The sequence below is a fragment of the Furipterus horrens genome, unplaced genomic scaffold, assembly GCF_987537825.1.
Source record: "Furipterus horrens unplaced genomic scaffold, mFurHor1.1.pri manual_scaffold_13, whole genome shotgun sequence".
Classification (NCBI taxonomy): domain Eukaryota; kingdom Metazoa; phylum Chordata; class Mammalia; order Chiroptera; family Furipteridae; genus Furipterus; species Furipterus horrens.
In genome coordinates this window covers 14,774,097-14,793,485 of record NW_028327183.1, presented here as the reverse complement: position 1 = coordinate 14,793,485, position 19,389 = coordinate 14,774,097, and the positions used below count along the sequence as shown (strand labels likewise).

At 48.0% G+C, this 19,389-nt stretch overlaps 3 protein-coding genes across 5 annotated transcripts in view; 2 read left to right on the top strand and 1 right to left on the bottom strand.

The window, feature by feature from the left end:
- Window positions 1-2,239, bottom strand: part of DUS2 (dihydrouridine synthase 2) — a 39,109-nt gene extending 36,870 nt beyond the window's left edge. Inside the window, exon 1 of the mRNA XM_090259387.1 lies at window positions 2,127-2,239. The gene's annotated coding sequence lies outside the window, so the exon portion shown is untranslated. The remainder of the gene's footprint in view (window positions 1-2,126) is intronic.
- Window positions 2,240-2,258: 19 nt separating this feature from the next.
- On the top strand, window positions 2,259-4,070 carry DDX28 (DEAD-box helicase 28). Its single transcript, XM_090259386.1, has one exon. The coding sequence runs from the start codon at window positions 2,277-2,279 to the stop codon at window positions 3,909-3,911; it is 1,635 nt and encodes a 544-aa protein (XP_090115512.1). The 5' UTR covers window positions 2,259-2,276; the 3' UTR covers window positions 3,912-4,070.
- Window positions 4,071-10,368: 6,298 nt separating this feature from the next.
- LOC149994107 (dipeptidase 2-like) lies at window positions 10,369-16,044 on the top strand. Of its 3 annotated transcripts, none has more exons than XM_090259333.1 (12): window positions 10,369-10,550; window positions 10,966-11,032; window positions 11,501-11,864; window positions 12,206-12,332; window positions 12,631-12,760; window positions 12,846-12,987; window positions 13,283-13,352; window positions 13,471-13,647; window positions 14,021-14,105; window positions 14,740-14,815; window positions 15,462-15,597; window positions 15,691-16,044. In XM_090259333.1, exons 3-12 carry the CDS (start codon window positions 11,545-11,547, stop codon window positions 15,952-15,954), a joined length of 1,527 nt encoding a protein of 508 aa, XP_090115459.1. In that variant the 5' UTR covers window positions 10,369-10,550; window positions 10,966-11,032; window positions 11,501-11,544; the 3' UTR covers window positions 15,955-16,044. The 3 variants fall into 3 exon arrangements, with proteins under 3 accessions (XP_090115459.1, XP_090115458.1, XP_090115460.1); XM_090259332.1 differs by having other exon boundaries at window positions 11,398-11,864; XM_090259334.1 differs by lacking the exon at window positions 10,966-11,032.
- The last annotated feature ends 3,345 nt before the right edge of the window (window positions 16,045-19,389 follow it).

The following is a 19,389-nucleotide window of genomic DNA, read 5'->3' as shown; positions in this document are numbered from 1 at the left end:
CTCCCTTCCCCTCTCTCTAGAACCAATAAGCATGTCCTCGGGTGAGGATTTTAAAAATTGAATCAAGAAATGAATGACTGTATCATTATCATCTGAGATCCAAGGAACAATTGTTTTTAAAACCTAGGGAATAACCAGGCAACGTAAGTTACCATGGCAGCCCTGGGAAAAAATACTACCAAGTTAGTCCTCTACTTCCAGGAGCTTACAATTTTTTTCCACAATAATTAAACCCTTCTTATTTCTAAAGCACTATTCTATGAAACATGTATCTCAACAACTAGGGAAAAGAGAGGGACTTAAGTGGTAACTGATGAACTGACAAGAAAAAATTAGGGACCATGGGCAAGACATACCAAAACATACTTCTCTGCTCCAATCCATTAGGGAGACCATGGGCAGAGACAGAATCCAATCCATATGAGATTCTGTATTGTAAGGGCTCAAGCACAATGAGAAAGCAGCCACTAACCAGCTACGGTGCCCTAAATATTCAAACAGAACCCAAATGTAAATTCATACTTATGTATTATTCTTTTCTAATAATTCTTTCAATGTATCTATTCTGGCTTGGTATAAATGAATGAAACCTATTGGATCAGACATTCAAAGAGCTGTTTAGTTAGCTAAGGGACTAGGAACCCTGAGTTCTCAGAATTATAAAAGTAGTATAGGAAATCACAGTATCCTGAAGCCTCCTTTATATCAAATACCCTCTATCATATCACCAATCAGTGATCATCCAGCATGTGTACGAACTTTTCAATGATGGAAAACTCAGCACGCTCAAGACAGATCTGGGGATTCTAGTTGCTACAGTAGTTCTTTATATCGAATTCAGAATCTGCCTCTCTGTCATCCACTGGTCCCAATTTTGCCCTCTGGAAGAGGCCACCCCACCGCATACCTCCTCTCTTTTCCATTTGGCACATTTCCCAAATACGTGAGGGCAGTTTTGCTTTCCCTAAAAATTCTCTTCTGCAGCTTTACCTTCTTGAATCACTACTTCCTATGTTTATGATTTTCAGGAGCCGCCAAGATTCTTGATCCCGAGGGCATTCCAAGAATGACATGAGTGTGCCTGCTACAGATTCTGGGAATGGGTCAGAGCTAGTACAAGAGTTTGACAAATGAGCCTCCTTGAAGGAAGAGTACATGTGGTAACCTCAGCCTCTCTTCACTCCTCATCCTGTAGGCAAGGTTTCTCAACAGCAAATTTGACATTTTGAGCCAGATAATTTCTTTTTGTAAGGAACTATCCTGTGCATTGCACGATGTGTAGATGCCAGAAGCATCTCCCCAGATATGACAATTAAAAATGTCTCCAGACAGTGTCAAATGAGGGATATGGGGTGACGGAGGTAAAATTAATGACTGTTCATGTCACTACTCTCTGCTGCTTGAACAGGTAACTCTCCAGAAAAGTCTACTCAGGTATCAAAATGGTATTTGAATTGTTTTTGTTTGTTTCTTTTTAAAATTTAATCTTTATTGTATTTTTTCCATTACCATTTAGTCGCCTTATAGCCCCTCCCCCCAGTTATTTGAAATTTTAAAAGTACTTATCTTTTGAATGATATTCGATGAAACTAAAACACTTTCTCCAGATGTTAAGAACCTCCCAAATGATTAATCCACATTTACCTTATCTCTCACCTCAGGGACTGGGGACTACAGAAAAGATGACACCCATTTTCCAGCTCTATGCAAGAATTATGACGAGTGTTAAGTTTGTTTGCAACCCAAACATCTGAATTCAAGTAAAATATTCTGCCTGCAGGGCTCAGACAAGCCACATACCTGATCATTCCGTGGGGTAACAGGACCCTCCTCAATACTATTCAAGTAATTTACTAACTGACTGGAAACCCAGTGGAGGAGAGCGGACGGTTTACAGGGGCAGATCAGCACTGGACAAGCCATCTATCACCAGGGTGGTGTGGGCGACAAAAGAGAATTGCAGGGATCGTGGACACTCAGTCGCCAGAAGCCCTCCGCCCTCCTGGTTCATAAGGCCAGGGCCCTGTGCGGCTTAACATTGGACCCCAGCCCTGCCTCTATTGAGCGCCCCTCCCCAAGACTGGCCCGGGTCTGGACGTCGCGAAACCCTGCTCGGACTTACACACCTCGCTTGCTGCTGAGCTCTACTGACTCCCCCTTCTTCCTCAAGATTCGCCAATTCCGCGTGCCTTACTGAGCCAGGCCAGCCACCGTCTGCGAGGCCTTGGCGCGCGAGTGACGTCAGTGCCGTGCGCCTCTCCAGCAACAAGGAAAACATGGCTTTAGCATGGTCGCCGCGTCTTTCGTTGCTTGCGGCTCGGTTGTTTCTGGCGCCTCGACGGGACCTAACGGTTAGCGGTCCCGACGAGCCTCTAGCAGTGGTGCGCATCCCACGGGCTCTACAGCGGCGGCAGGAACAGCGGCAGGGCGGGCGGCGAAACGTCCCGCGGCCCGTGCTCGTGCGACCTGGCCCGCTGCTGATCTCAGCGCGGCGGCCGGAGTTCAACCAGCCGGCGCGCCTCACGCTGGCTCGCTGGGAGAGCGCGCCACTCGCTTCGCGTGGCTGGAAGAATCGGCGCTCCCGCTGGGACCATTTCTCCATCGAGCGCTCACAACGCGAGATACCAGCATTGCGGAACTTATCCAAGGGCAGCTTCGCCGATCTGGGTCTGGAGCCACGCGTACTGCGCGCACTACAAGAGGTTGCCCCCGAAGTCGTTCGGCCCACCACAGTGCAGTCGAGTACCATCCCCCCATTACTTCGCGGCCGCCACATCCTTTGCGCAGCGGAAACAGGCAGTGGCAAGACTCTCAGCTACCTACTCCCTCTGTTTCAACAGCTCTTGGGCCGGCCAAGCCCAGACCCCCGCAGTATCCCTGCTCCTCGAGGCCTCATCCTTGTGCCTTCGCGAGAATTAGCCCAGCAGGTGCGGGCCGTAGCGCAGCCCTTAGGCAACTCCCTGGGACTCCCGGTGCAGGAGTTAGGGGGAGGCCGTGGTGTGAGTAGGATCATGCTGCAACTGTTCAAACAGCCTCCAGCCGATGTACTAGTGGCCACTCCGGGGGCTCTGTGGAAGGCTCTGAAACGTAAACTGATCAGCATGGAGCAGCTCTCCTTCTTGGTATTGGATGAGGCAGACACACTGTTGGATGAAAGTTTCCTGGAACTTGTGGACTACATCTTAGAGAAGAGCCACATAGCAGAAGGCCCAGATGACTTAAAAGACCCCTTCAGTACTAAAGCTCAGTTGGTACTAGTAGGGGCCACATTTCCCAAAGGTGTAGGCCAGCTGCTGAGTAAAGTCGCCAGCTCAGAGTCTCTAACCACCATCACCAGCTCCAAGCTCCATTGTATCATGCCTCATGTCAAACAGACATTTATGAGGCTGAAGGGAGCAGAGAAGGTAGCTGAGTTGGTGCAGATCCTCAAGCAGCATGACAAAGCAGATAGGAATTGCTCCTCGGGAACTGTTCTGGTGTTCTGTAATAGCGCTAGCACTGTGAATTGGCTAGGATATATTCTGGATGACCACAAAATCCAACACCTAAGGCTGCAGGGACAAATGCCAGCCTCAATGAGGGCAGGTATCTTCCAGAGCTTCCAGAAGGGCTACCAAGATGTACTTCTCTGCACAGACATAGCCTCTCGGGGGCTGGATAGTACCCACGTGGAGCTAGTTGTCAATTATGATTTCCCTCTCACCCTGCAAGACTACATTCACAGAGCTGGAAGGGTGGGCCGTGTAGGGAGTGAGTTGCCAGGCACTGTCATCAGCTTTGTTACTCATCCCTGGGATGTGAGCCTGGTTCAGAAGATTGAGCTGGCAGCTCGCAGGAAGAGGAGCCTTCCAGGACTACAGTCCTCAGTGAGGGAGCCTTTTTCCCCAGCTGACATGAATGTGGTGCCATAACAGTCATCTTGCCCTATGTACTGGGTGGGTGAGTACCCTTCTCAGTAGGATGCTCCAGGCTGCCCAGTAACCTCCCTGAAGGTCTGGAGAGCGGCTAGGCATGACTCTTTGTAGTCTTTCACACGTCGTGAAAAATAAAGTAGATTTTGGTTTTGTATTGTGTCATGATCTCCAACAAAAAATCATGTTTTTATGGGTTCTCCTAGTAATATTTACCATTGGGGCAGCATTCATTGGATTGAGAAAATTCATATTCCAAAATACCACACTGAGGAAAAAGACTTTTTAAGTTTTAGTTTGTAACATTTAGATTTTATTTTCTGTCCCCAAAACATTCTTTAAGCACCCCCACCCCAGAAGGGAAAGGTGATGTGACTAGCAGTAGAGAGAAGTTTTCTTCACCAATACTGCTCATGGAAAATTTGTGCACTCAATGAAATCAGTCTGGGAAGTCCTGGCAAAGAAGAAAAGGCACGCTGACATAGAAGTATTGCTTGATGTAAATTTCCAATCTCTGCCTTTTTCCTCTTCTCTTGGAGATGGTGTCAGAGGAGAGAGGATTACAGTGTTTACCAAACTGGCCAATTAAACATCTAGCATCCTCTTGCTGTCTCCTAGGTTCCAGGCTCTGCAACATTATATAAGCTTTGCCTGAAGTAATGAATACTTGAGAGTCGAATATAATACTCCACAACACGACTTAAACATAGTGAAAAGGAACAGGTTGTAGAGAACAGAAATGAGCTCAGGACAACCTTTGCCAAAACAATATTGTATTAAATGTACAGTGAAGCTCTTAATTTAATTTTATTTTTTTATGTGAAGAAACATCGGCTCAATGGGGATTAAAAGAACTTCCTCAGAATCACAGTAAATGAAAAAGAAAAAGTTATTTTAAAGAATTGCAAGGAAGAGCAGCCCATGGCAGGGTGGGGGTGGTGGTGTCATTCTTATCTACATGATAAAGTTAAAAATTAGGAGTCAGGGAATTTTGAACATGATAGGTAATTTATGATATCAAGGAAATATTGTTGACTTTTTGAGGTGCCATAATGGCAGTGAAGTGATTTTTTTCTGTATTTTTATTTTATTTAGGTATAATGGTTATATATGCTTCAGGTATATAACATAATGATTTGGTATTTGTATATATTATGAAGTGATCACCACAGTAAGTCTAGTTAATGTCTGTCACCATACAGTTACCACATTTTTTTCCTGTGATGAGAATTTTAAGATTTACTCTCAACAACTTTCAGCTATATAATACATATTAATATAGTCATCTTGTACAGTACATCCTTCTGACTTACTTATTTTATAAATGGAAGTTTTTCCGTTTTTTGTTTTTCAGATTTTATTTACTTTTAGAGAGAAGGGAAGAGAGGGAAAAACATGGATCAGTTGCCTCTTGAACACACCGTAACCAGGGACCAAACCCAAAACCCAGGCCTGTTCCCTGATCAGGAATCAAACTGGTGACATTTCACTTTGCAGCAGGACACGCAACCAACTAAGCCACACTAGTCAGGGCAGAAGTTTGTACCTTTTAATCCCCTCCCCCATTTTGCCCATTTTCACCCCTCTGGCAACCACCAATCTGTTTTCTGTATTTATGAGATCATTTTTGTTTTTTTCTTTTTAGAGCCCATATATAAGTGATATTGTGATATTTTTCTTTGTCTGATTTACATCACTTAGCATAATGCCCTCAAGATTCATCCGTGTTGTCACAAAAGGCAACATTTGCTTCTTTTTATGGCTGAATGATATTCCATTGTGTATATAAATACCACATTTTCTTTATCCATTAACTCATTGATAGGCAGATGGGTTGTTTCCATATCTTGGCTATTGGAGATGATGCTGCAGTTAACAAGGAGGTGCGTATATGATTTCAAGTTAGTGTTTTATTTTCTTCAGATATATACCCAGAAGGGGAATTGCTGAATCATATGGTTCTTCTATTTCAATTTTTGAGGAACCTCCATACTGGAGGTTCAGAGTGGCTGCACCAATTTTCCTCCCACAGTGCACAGGAGTTCCCTTTTCTTCACATCCTTGCCAACACTTGTTATTTCATGTTTTTTTAATAATAGGTGTGAGGTGATAGCTAACATTCTAACATGTGAGGTGATATCTCATTGTAGTTTTGATTCGCATTTCATGATGATTACTGATGCTGAGAACCATTTCATTTACCTGTTGACCATCTGTACATCTTCTTTGGAAAAACGTCTGTTCAGATCCTCTACCTTGATCAAACTTTTAAAACAAGCCCTTATCTTTTAGAGGTGCAAACTTAAATATGGATAAAATAAATGTCTTGATTTCCTTTAAAATATTCTGTAGAAGGATATGTATATGGTATAAATGAAACAAGATTGGCCAATCAGTTGATAATTGTTGAAGCTGGAGTTCAGTATACTCTTATCTCTGCTTTTTCTACATATTTGAAAATGTACCTAAGAAGTTAAAAGAAACAAAAATCAGAATTTCCCAGGTGTAGCCTGATGTTCAGCCAGATTTGGATTCAGTAAGGACTAAGATGGTCAGCTTCATAGGGTAAACTAGCTTGTGGGAACCATGGAAGCTAGGCAAAGGAGGGCTGGCTTCCTGCATTAAAAACCAGAAGCAGGACTTCCGGCCAAGATGGAGGCCTAGACTAACACGCTCCATCTCCCATCACAACTAAGAAGGACTACAACTACCGCAAAACCAGAAATAACCAGAAGTTCCAGGAAATAAAGCTACATGGAAGTCCAACATATGAAGTTATAAACAAGTGGTCCTCGTCCAGACAGGTAGGAGGGGCGAAGCCAGGGTGGAGAGGTCAAGCTGTGCTGGCAGCGGCAGCAGTGGTGACCGGCGGTGGGATGGCAGTAAGCACAGACACCTGTATTTAAGGGGAGGTGAGAAGCACCTGGGGAGCACCCCTAGCTGCAGACCAAAGCCATCAGCTCATGATTCCAACGCCGGGGAAGGCAGACCCCCATTGCCTCCGACTGTGAGGCCCAGCGGGCATGGGGACGGAGGAGTAGGCTCCCGGTCTCTCAGCGGAGACAGAATGGCAGGAATCCATCCTGGACCCCCGCCCCTGCAGAAAACATCACAGCTTGGTGAGAAGGGTGGCCCGGTAGTGACCAGTGCCCGGGGTTCCACCCCCTATAGCGTAGGAGGTGTGACAGCCCCGCCCAGGAAGCAAAAACTGTCAGGATGGCAGGGATAATTATCAATAGAGATCCCAATCATGCAGCTGACCAGAAAGCAAATACATGAATTAACGGGCGAACAGATAGATAAGCTTTCTGAGGCTCAGTTCAGAGCTATAGTTATAAGACAGCTTACAGAAATAACAGAGGGACTTAATCAAGACGGGGAAGGAATGAAGACTAGTCCTGCTGAAATGAACGAAAACACAAAACAAGTGGTGAGGGGAGGAAAACCAGGGATCAAATCAACAAATTGGAACATAGGGAAGGAACAAACAGTCAACCAGTCAGAAAGAGGAAACGAAAAGTGAGGAAAATGAGAAGCTCAGAAACCTCTGGGACAGCTATAAGAGAGCGAACATCCGAATTATAGTGTTGCAGAAGATGAAGAAGAACTAGAAATTGAAAAATTATGTGAAAAAATAATAAAGCAGAACTTCTCTAACTTGGAGAAGGAAATAGACTTACAGGTCCAGGAAGCACAGAGAGTTCCAAATAAACTGGACCCAGGGAGAACCACACTAAGACACATTATAATCAAAATGTCAAAAATTAAAGATACAAAGAGATTCTTAAAAGCAGCGAGAAGAAAAGAATTATGTACAAAGGGGTCCCAATTAGACTATCAGCTGATTTCTCAAAGGAGTCTCTGCAGGCAAGAAGGGACTGGCAAGAAATATTCAAAGTAATAAAAATCAAAAACCTACAGCCACGATTTCTCTATCCAGTGAAGCTGTTATTCAGAATAGAAAGGCAGAGAAAGTGCTTCCAGGACAAAGTAAAACTGAAGGAGTTCATTAGATCCAAACTATTATATGAGATATTAAAGGGACTCGTTTAGAAGAAGGAGGATCAAAACTATGAACATTAAAATGAAAATGTTATCACAACCAACAGCAGAAGCTAGGGAATTGAAACAAAGGCAAACTAAGTAGGCAACTAGAGTGGAAAAAGAATTATAGGTATGGGGAACATATGGAGGGGTCAGCGGGGAGGAGGAAGGGGGGAAAGGGAGGGAGATGCTGTCGGAATTAAGAAACATAGTAGGAGGGAGTGGAGTAGACAGGAAGATGTTGAGAAGAACTATATGCACAACCAATGGGCATGGACTAAGTGGGGGGACAACTGGAGGGAGGGGGGTCACTGGGTGGAGGGGAGCAGAGGGAACAGGAATTGGGACAACTGTAACAGCATAATCAATAAAACATTAAAAAAACAGAAGCAAGGAGGGCTCTTGGGCAGGCTGTGTTGTACACAGCATGTCGTTACAGAAGACAGGTCTGACAGGTCTCAGAGATGAGCAGGCTAGGTTGAGCAAAGAGATAGCAAGTTTGAACTTGAGGCTAAATGAGGAATCACACATGCCATGAAATATTTGTTTGGACAGGGGTGGCTACTAGCAACTGGTGCCTTCTGTGTGCTTATGACAGCACATATGATAGGTAACTGAAGGCTTGTCCAGCCCACTTACTGCACACCCCACAAAGGACCAGCACCAGTGGATGATCAGTAAAGGATATATGGACAAATGGATGTAAGGGATTCAAGGCTTCTTCTGGTAAGAGAGGCAGAAGCTGGAAGTCGAGAAGTCCAAGGAATCCGTCTGATGTGCCCAAAAGGACATCATTGCCTTCTCAGCAGCCAGTCTCCCGACACCTGTCCTCCCCCTCAGCCAGATTCAAAGAGAGTTCTGTCCCAGGGCCAATCGATTACTCTCCCTTCTAATGCTGGCTTCTCTAGATGGCTTCCTTATGTCCCATGAAACCTCATTGAAGACACAAGCAGTCCCATTCAACCCTGGTGAGCCTGGCAGCGATGAACAGGAATGATGGGGTATGTGCAGAAGCAGACAGGGCAGACCTTACCAAATGGTTTGCAGTCATCCTTCAAAGTTCTGTCCCCTCGAGGCTTGAAGCACCTGCAGAATAGGACAATAGAAGGCTAAATACATTCCTTCTCCTCGAACTCTCATTTCCACTGTCCTCATTAGCTGCCTCCAAATTTAGGAATTCCCCTGTCCAGCATTAGAGATTTGGATTCAGGGCGGTCCCCAAGCAGAGGAGTTCAGAAGTCAGAAGAGGCATCTATCAGCTCGGGCAACTGCTTTGTACCTAGAGTGGTCACACAGAGAGAATAGAATTAGGGGGAACAAAGCTTGGAAAATCTGGGGATAAGGAAAGTTTGGTTTCAGATTCCAGCATCACCGGCCGGCTCTTGGTTGAGAAAGTTAAGTTCATCTAACTGAGCCTCAATTTTCTCTCCTAGAATAGGAGGCTGGTCATAATCCTACCTTGTGGGCTATTGTGAGGAAAGCACAACAAACCTGTAGCACAGTTCCAAGCACAGAGTAATGTTGGCTGCTCTGATGTGTTACATGCCTTGTTCTGTGAAAGAAAGGAAGGCAGCCTCTGGAGCTCCAAGTTTACTCTATCTTCAGCAGATACCGGTTGAGTGCCCTCTGTGTGCAGGTGTGGTGCCATGTAGTCATGGCCTCACTGAGTTTGCTTGACAACTTCAGCAGGGGCAACCATGACCAACTGCTGTCAGGAGGAGGATGAGGAGGAAGAAGATGTCTCAGCAAACCCCGAACCTGTGCCATCCAGATGTCCCTGTTTTTAGAGAGAGTAAGTCACCAAAGAGGGTTTGGATTTGGCAGAGTTCTCTGTGATACGCTTCCCCTCTCTAGGCAACTGAATGTAGAATCCTAGAGACTCCCTAGAGGGCCTTCCTGGGTCAAGCTCCTGTACCTCAGGGCCCTCTAACCAGCCCCCACCCCCACCCCCAGTTGATGGCACTACCTCAAGGACATGAGATGGCATGCAAACCAACCTCAGAACAAGAGTCCCAAACCCTGTGGGCTTCCCACCTAAGTCACCAGTCAGACATGTCAGACACCACTTGAAACTTTGCTCTGGGGACCTTGTGTGCTGGATTCTCTTCCCGGCCTGAAATCAGACAGAGCTTGGCTGCAAGAGGACCCACGTCATCATTCATCTCCATCAAAAAGCAGCCCTGGGAGTGTTGGATGAAGATGCTGGCGCAAGTGCTAAAGAGAAAGTGGGGATTAGGGAGAAGACTGAGTGGAAGTTAGATGCCTTTGTGGTTACTGCACTTCTAGCAAGATCAACAATGGCTGCCTTTTGAGGAAGGAAAATGTGCAAACTGTGATAAAGCACATCCCCCATATATGTGCTTGTGTGTGGGTGTGTGGGTGGGGGTTCTTGTAAGAGATAGCTAGAATGAGGACCTGAGGCTGGGAATCAGGTGGGGCCTGCTGAGCAAGGAGAGGAACTTAGTCCTCTACGTTTCTGAGAGAGCTAGAGCCAGAGAAGCCACAGGATAAGGTGGATGTAGCCACAAAAAGCAGCAGGTCTTTCCTTAGGACCCTTATTTCTGACCTCAACAAGGCGGGAGCTTCCACACTGAGGTAGGAGAGATCCTGGCCAGCAGGTCAGCCACCAACTCTGGGAAAAATGTTGCTGGGATTGGGGGCCCTGCTGCCCTGGAAATGACTCATTTCCTTCCACTTAAATAGCCTACTTTATGCATTTCTGCTCTGTTAAGGAAATATTCCTTGACTTTCTCCAGATGGTTGCCCAGGTCACATCCCCGAAGTCCCTCCATTCAAACCCTGGGGAGGTGTAGGTATACCAAGGAAAGAGCTCTTTACTGAGGCTGACTGGGGAAGGAGGGAGAGATGGGCTTGTTATATATCCCAGTTCCTGGCTGGAGTCCCCAGGGGTGGACAGGCAGGCTGGGGAGTGAGGTAAGGGAAAGAGAAGGTCAGGGGCAGGGCGCTCTTCCTGAATCCAGAGTCCATAAAGTTAACCCCTCATTTCCAGAGGCCATCTCCTCCCCTATACTCAACCCAAGTGACCCAGCACAGAAAAACCAGAAGCCCAGAACACTGTAAGCACTGAGACACCTGCATGTGGCCCTAGGGGGGAGTCCAGGATACACGGCAGGCAGATGGGGTATGCTGTCGTTGGGAGAGGTCACAGGGCCAAAGACCACTCTCCGGCGGAATCACCGCAGGCCCTCTCTCTTGAGAGCAAGGCTCCTGTCAGAGGGAAAGAAACAAAGGTCGGGCCCATGGGAGCTGTGGGTGTGGGGAGCGGGGCAGGATGGGGAGCCTGCGCTGGGAGGCTAGAGGGCGCGCGCGAGAAGCCTGCCCAGCCCATGGGGGCGCTCTCCGGGCTGGAAGCAGGAGGACGGTGTCGCCCCCTGGCGGGAGCGCTGCACAGCGTCGCAGCTCGCTGCTCTCCCGCCGCAAGTTCCTGTGACTTCATTCCCCTCTCGCGAGGCACGCTGCTGAGTCGCTTGAGCCGACGGTTGGGACCCTGTTGTCGCCCTCTGCCCCTCTCCTACCTCTCTCAGGCTCTCGAGACAAGCCCTTGACCGCCTGCCTAGACCTGCGCACCATGCGACCCGCGGGCCTCAAGTGTCCCCGCATGCTCGGCCAACGGCCTCTGCTGCGTCTGCTGTTGCTGCTGTCACTGCTGCCGCAGCCGGTAACCCATGCTCAGACCGCACCGGACGCCTCCAGCGCCCCCACAGCGCTGGGCACCCCCAGCGTCCGTCCGACGCCCAGCACCCCCAGCACCCCGACTAGGCCGGGAACCCCTAGCGACTCCACTGCGCCAGGCAGCCATAGTGCCCCGACCTCGCTGGGACCTCCTAGCTCCCCAAATCTACGGGAGCTTGCTCGGACCTTGATGCGAAACTTCCCGCTGGTGGATGGGTGCGTAAGTGTAGTGGAGGTTGGGGGTGGGGGCTGGACTCACCCCCGGGCTGGGGAGGGGGTCCCGAGCATGCAGAGCTAGTGAGGAGGCTCCCTCACGCCGCTCCCAGATATCCTTTCCCATTATTCATGGAAGCCGTTTCCCTCCCTCTGTCACCGTCTCTCTGGTGGGAATGCCTTAGCCCACGCCTCAGAGAGTTCTAGTATACTAGTCTGTGTGACAGTGTCCGGTGGGGAACGCCTGAGCTGACCCAGGCCTGGCAACTGTCTTGGCTTATCCTGAGGCCTAAAGGAATCTACCCATTTGCCCCTGACCTGACCCTGCCTTGACCTCCTTCCAGCCACAACGACATGCCCGTGGTGCTGAGGAAGTTTTACCACAACCAGCTACAGGATGTTAACCTGCACAATTTCAGCCATGGCCAGACCAACTTGGACAGGCTTAGAGATGGTCTCGTGGGTGCACAGGTATACCACAGGGACACACAAGGTGCCACTGTCTGCTTGGGAATGTGGGGCCCTAGAGACCATGATGTTAGTTACATGGGAACTCAGTTACCATAGTGACCCAAAAAGTGCCATGACATGGATACTGTGGGCTGCAGGGGCCATGGAGAACCAGCTTGATGGATATCCATGTACCATGAAACAAGCAGTTCATTACATGTGACCTCTGGGTCCACTGGCTGCTGTGTGGGCTGTGGAGGCTATGAAAGGAGGAGCTCCAAAGCAGCCCATACCCAAGCCAATCCCTGGCTTTCCCCAGTTCTGGTCAGCCTACGTCCCGTGCCAGACCCAGGAACGGGATGCCCTGCGCCTCACCCTGGAGCAAATTGACCTCATCCACCGTATGTGTACCTCCTATTCTGAACTGGAACTTGTGACCTCAGTTAAAGGTAGGCAGGCTGATGGGGTGGTGCTAGGGACTTGACTGAGCTACCCCATCCCCTGAAAGTGATCACCTGACCTACCTGTCCCCAGCTCTGAACAGCACCCAGAAGTTGGCCTGCCTCATTGGTGTGGAGGGCGGCCACTCACTGGACAGTAGCCTCTCCGTCTTGCGTACCTTCTATATGCTGGGTGTGCGCTACTTGACGCTCACCCACACCTGCAACACACCCTGGTGAGCACAGTGTGGATGGTATGGGCACACTAGGGCAGGGACCTGCCCAAGATCCCACTGGGATCCAGATCACACTTTACCCCTGGGATTTGGCACTGACCCTGGAGTGGGGAGGGGAGCTGGGGAAACAGCAAGACTGGATCCCCAGCAGAGTCCTCCTACTGCCAGGTACAGCCCAGCTTGGGTTCCTGCTCTTGCTCTAGGGGGGTGTAGAGATAGAGGGTTCAGTAGGGCCTCTAGACTCTTGTGACCAAATCATGGCCACCAATCTGACTGCTTCCTGGCCATCTTCCAGGGCAGAGAGCTCAGCTAAGGGCATCCACCCCTTCTACAACAATGTCAGTGGGCTGACAAGTTTTGGTGAGGTGAGTACCCTGGTTCCATACCCTGCCCAACATGCATGTACACATCCCACCTGTTTCCTACAAATAACTGTACATACAAGTGCACCCCTGATACCTTCTCCTCAATCTGTCCCTGCAGAAGGTGGTGGTGGAAATGAACCGCCTGGGCATGATGGTAGACTTGTCCCATGTCTCAGACGCCGTGGCACAACGGGCCCTGGAAGTGTCACAGGCACCTGTGATCTTCTCCCACTCGGCTGCCAGGGGTGTGTGCGAGAATGCACGGAACGTTCCTGATGATATCCTGCAGCTTCTGGTGAGAGACTGCCTGGCCCTTGAACCTAAAGCAAGAGGTTCGAAGCAGGAGTCCTTGAACCTGAGCCACAGCTTTCTCAGCGTCCCCAAACCCCAGGCTGAACATCTGCTCCGCAAACTCAGTCCATAGCCCTGAACTCTTGAACCCAATATAGGATTCTCGGTGGTATATACTCCTTTAAGTCTTCAAACCCAGGGCCAAGACACCACACAAACCAGGGCTGAGACTCCTCCATTCACATAAACCTCTGACCTCAAAGCCAGGGCTGAACACCTTCCTTACAGGGGCCCAGCGGGTGAACAGGCAGGTGCCTGTGCTGGGGGGAGGGGGGCGTCTAGGCGCAAGCTGAGAGTCCATTTGTTCACCCATGCAGAAGAAGAATGGTGGCATCGTGATGGTGTCCTTATCTGTGGGGGTGCTGCAGTGCAACCTGTTAGCCAACGTGTCTACTGTGGCAGGTAAGTGCACCCTGAGCTCTCTGAGTAGCTCTGATTTGGACCTGAAGCTTTGCGGGGGAGGACCTCAGAACAACCAACACATTTGATCCACCAATTGGCAGTAGGCCGAAAGCCCAAAATGGACAGTACACAGCACCTTGGTACCACATAGAACTGGAGCCATAGAGTGGATAGTGCATGACCAATGGGTACAAGGGAGGCAGTCAGGCATAACACCCGGGTGCCTCTGTAGTGGCTCCCAAAGTGCCCTGTTCCTGCCTCTGGCCAAGGGACTGGGAAGCCCTTTGGCTCTCTGTGATCTTTGTCAGTTATACTCTTTGTCCCTCTCTCATCTTTCACACACGTGGAATGGAGCACTCACGGGTTCTCAAGGAGACAAGGGAGGATTAATCCTGATGTGAAATGGCCCAATCTGGTGGCTCTGGAATCTACTCCAAATCTGAGGTTGGTCTAGAGCCAGCTGGGATCACATCAGGTCAAAACTCAGGAGTCTCAAGTTATAACACTGGCTGCCAGGCCATGAAGCAATTGGCCTGCATGACCTACAGGCTGCAAGAAGGGGAATCTGTAGAGTCCGTTCCCTACCCCGACCCCTGCCCTGGAAGCCCCACATTGTTGATTCTCCATCCCCCAGATCACTTCGACCACATCAGGACAGTCATTGGATCCAAGTTCATGGGTATTGGCGGAGATTATGATGGGACTAGCAGGTGAGTGCTTCCCTGTGGCTTGTCAGGGTCTGGGTGGGCCTTCACAATCTCCATGCCCACCACAGCATGGTCCTAATGGCCTTTAGGCCTTCACCACAGCCTAGGTCTGCTGGCCCACCTGGCATCTCCCCTCCCAGGGTCTTTCCTGAGCCCTTCTGTCTGTCTGTGGCCCACTGGCCACATTCTAGGTCATCATATTTGGCTGAGCCACCAGACAGAGCTCATCTGCCCAGCATGTGCACCCATCCCCAGTGCCAGCAGACACTTTGCCACAGAACAGACTTTTAGCAACGTCTGGAATGGGCTGGCCATCTTTCCTGCTCACAGTTGGGTCTGTGCCTGCAGGGGTTCAACCTAGTTCATAAAAAGCTTTATTTCTTTTTATACAGAGACAAAAGATTTACATTCAGTGAAAGGCATAGATCTTAATAATACAATTCAAATGAATTTTGATGAATATTCAAGGAAGTTTTGTTTCTGAAAGATGAAGAGCAGGGGTGAATTATTTACTCTCTCCCAGTCTCCATTTACCGTATCTGACCAGGGCTGGGATTCGGTGGACCCTGGACACATAGGGCTATAGTTCTGAGTCAGGACCAGGGACCAATTCTGGGGTCCAACAGCTGGTTGCCTGGCGGCCATACAGTTTCCCTCAGGGGCTGGAAGACGTGTCCACATACCCAGTACTAATAGAGGAGTTGCTGAGTCGGGGCTGGAGTGAGGAAGAGCTCCAGGGTGTCCTTCGAGGAAATCTGTTGCGGGTCTTCAGACAAGTGGAACAGGTACGCTGGGCTGGGCAAAATAGTAACTCGGGAGTCCAGGCGGGTGTGTCAGGGGAAGCTTGGGTGGTACTGACCACCCACTGCTGCCTCCAGGTGCGGGAGGAAAAGAAGGGACAAAGGCCCTTAGAGGACGAGATACCAGCTGAGCAGCTGGACAGCTCTTGCCGCTCCATGCTCCCGCAGCTGCATCAGAGACAGTACATGACTCCAGACCAGAAACTAACTGAGACTCCTATGCGTTGGACACCCAAGTTGTCAGCCGAGAAGTCATTCTCAAATTCACCCCCACACATTGTCCCAAGCCTCACAATTATTGCTGCCCTCCCAGTCATTCTGTGGCTCTGGTTACCCAGTTAGTCCTTTCAGATGTCACTTTGGCAGCTGTGACACCCCACAAAGTTCCTTCTTCGTGCAGGCATAAATATTTCCTGAAAATAAATGTTTTAGACTGGAACCAGGAATGAGTGTTCTCTCTGTGGTGGGAATGATGGTGCAGGCTCCCAGTGCTGATGGTTGTTGGGGGACTCTTCAGTTCCACCACCAGGAAAACCTGTTGGTAGTGGCCTGAAGAAACCCAAGTTTGGGCTCAGCTTGGGTTCAGCGTTGGAAGGAGACAGTGGGTGGGTCTGGATGCATGAGGGTGGACCCTGCTCCGGGTTCCCTCTGAGTAACTCACCTCAGTCCCCATCCTGACCCACTGACCATCACCATTCAGGGAATTCCAGTTCACATGCCCAAATAGAGAATCTTCCTGGACTACAAATGACCTTTGTTCCTATTTGGACAGAGCCCAGAATGTCAGGCCACATATGGGCCATGGGCCTCCAATGGCTGGAGTGCCCTGGATGTGGGCCCACTTCTCCCTGGCCCCCTAGGGACTTCCTCTCTGAGATGTACAGACTACTTAAAGACAACAACCCCATCTTACCCCCAGACAATTAATAGTAATAGCAACTGCACTAATAATAGCCAAAATTAAGAGTTAATATATTAAGAGTTAATAATAACAACTAATAATAACATGATAATAGATAATGGCTAATACAAATAATAATTAATACTAATAGTCTATGCATATCCCATGACTGAGCAGTTTCACCCCAGGTATATATCCAAGAGGAATGCATGTATACATTCCTCCAAAGGCACATGAAATAACAGGTATAGCAGCACTATTTTTAATAACCCCAAACTATGCATTTCAAAGTCAAAGTTTAAGGAGCCAAAGACAAAAGATTATCTTAAAAGCAGTCATATTTTAAAAATCAGCCCTGGCTGGTGTGGCTCAATGGATTGAGTGCCAGCCTGCAAACAAAAGGGTCGCTGGTTCGATTCTCAGTCAGGACACATTGTCTGGGTTACGGGCCAGGTCCGCGGTTGTGGGTGTGCAAGAGGCAACCACACATTGATATTTCTCTCCCTCTCTTTCTCCCTCCCTTCCCCTCTCTCTAAAAATAAATAAAATATTTTTTAAATTACATTAACTTGAGGAACAACAATACTGACAACTGAATTTTCAATAGAAATAATGGAACTGTATACACAGTGAAATATCTTTAACCTGATGAATGGAAGTAGCTATACCAGTCATGGTGGCATCCTGTAAAAGAAGTTATAGTAAACTGCAGTTATTTAAAAATTATTTCATCAAGAGAAATTGTCAAACATGCACTCTTGCAACAGAAAATGAAGTAAGCCAAGAAGTAGATTTTGAAAATATTTTTCATTAGTTTGCTTCCATTAAAGCCAGGATAATAAAATAATTCTGGCTTGGATATATGTAAAATTATGGAAATGTGAATGAAATAATGTTGTGAGTTTTAGTACACCTACTCACCAACTCTTTAATATTTTTCAACTATTTTAATGTTCTGAAAAGGTTAACCGTTAAAAATATATATTAGTATTTATATCAAAGCACACATTTTCCTCTTTCCCCAGGCTCCAAGTTGGCTAGGTTCTGCACTGGTACTCAAAAAGTTATAATAATGCTTTCTATTCATTTCACCTGTTCTCTCCTTTCTTGACTCCTTTTGAATCAATTAAATAGCACTCTGAAATCCCATTTAAGATCCTTCCAACCTAAGCTGATCCAGTTCAGGGTCCATGTAGGAAGAAATGGGAAGATATAGGAGTTACTAGAAGATAGAAGCTTAGCGGGGGGTTCTGTGTCGCTAGAGCTCAGACTTCTGAGATGAGGCTGAGGCCAGTGAGTACTCAACTGGTGCAGGTGTTCTAAATGGCCGTGGCAAGGCTGCTCTGTGACAGCCACAAGTTGTGACTGCAGCCAGCTGCCACTGTTGGAGCAGTACTGACAAGAACAAAAAAAGCATTTCTCTTTTCTCCTCCTGAGTTTAAGTTTCCCACGAGCCCCAGCATCACAAAGCAGAGAATAGAAGGCTGGACGTGGAGTTGAGAAACAATTGCTTAGTAACCAGGATTGCTGCAGGCCTGATTCACTCTTCCGTGTTTCACCTCAGAAGTGTCCATTATGATTCTCCTTACCTTGGACCCTGGATGCTCATCTGTCCTCTTAGCCCCACAACGCCCCTAGTGGAAGAAACAGCCCAAATGCCGGACATACCTCTGGGTTGCCACACTCCCTGGATCCTTGACAAGCAATTTTTCAATCTTGCTAATTCCCTGATGTCATCAAGATCCTTTTTATATTTTGCCCATCTTTTCTAGTTGTTGCCAAAAGGAGTGTAACTTTGATACACTCGGTCAACTCAAACCAGACACTTGGAATTGTTTATGTATGGTTAACATTTTAAAATTTTACTGTAAACTATATATTGATAACATTTTTAAATTGTACTGTAAACACTAAGCCCTCACCTTTCATCTAGACTAATATAGGAAATGGTGCTTTTCTTTTGCATTTTTAATAAATGATCAGCAAAGTTATCATCATGTTGTTTAATGTCACTTAAATGAAGACCTCCATGCCAAGTCAGCTAAGGTGTATAAGAGGCCAGAATAAACATATATTTCCCTCACTCTTTCTCTCTCTCTGTCCACCCTCTTTCTGAAAGAGTCGAAGCTGGAGGTAGCTGGATCTGACTTGGTCCTTAACCCCAAGGCATGAGGAGGGGGCAGCAATGGACAAGGGCAGTAGTCACCAGAGGCCAAGGTCCTTCTGGCCTCCAGGAGAGCCCAGCTGGGAGAACAGAGAACAGGCACAGAGGTAAAAGGGAGGACAACTCATTTCAGTATGTGTTGTTGGCCCCTCAGCCTGGTAGGATCTGGTGTTGGCCCAAGAGGCTCAAGCTCAGATTCCACCCAAATGCAGTTCTGAGATCAGTTCCCCCTAAATTAGGGCTTTTTGTGCAAAAAACAATGAATTATACCATTCAGGACTATGGCCAGCCTGGAAGTCACCTTGATTTCTGCCCCAGGTGAAGTCCTGTGTCAAACCCACACCACACCACCACCACCACCCTGGCCACGCCCCTCACCCAAAAGCTCTAACCTGACTTTGTGCCCCTCCATGACTTCTAGGGTCCTCCAGTTCCTCCACCACAGCATAGTCATCCTGCCCAAACCAAACCAAACCTTTGCCTGGGCCACTGGCCAGCCTGGGATGCCCTCTCCACTCTCCACTCCCCTGACCTGATCCAGGCCCCATCCTTTCAAGGCTCAGCCACTGCTCTAGTGCCTCCAGTAATGTCTTACCACCCTGGCCAGCCCTCACCAGTACTACCAACAGATTCCCTCAGCCAGGATAACTATATTACAGAAAGAGATAATACATAAATTGACCAGGGAGTTGGTAACCCCCTTACCAAGATG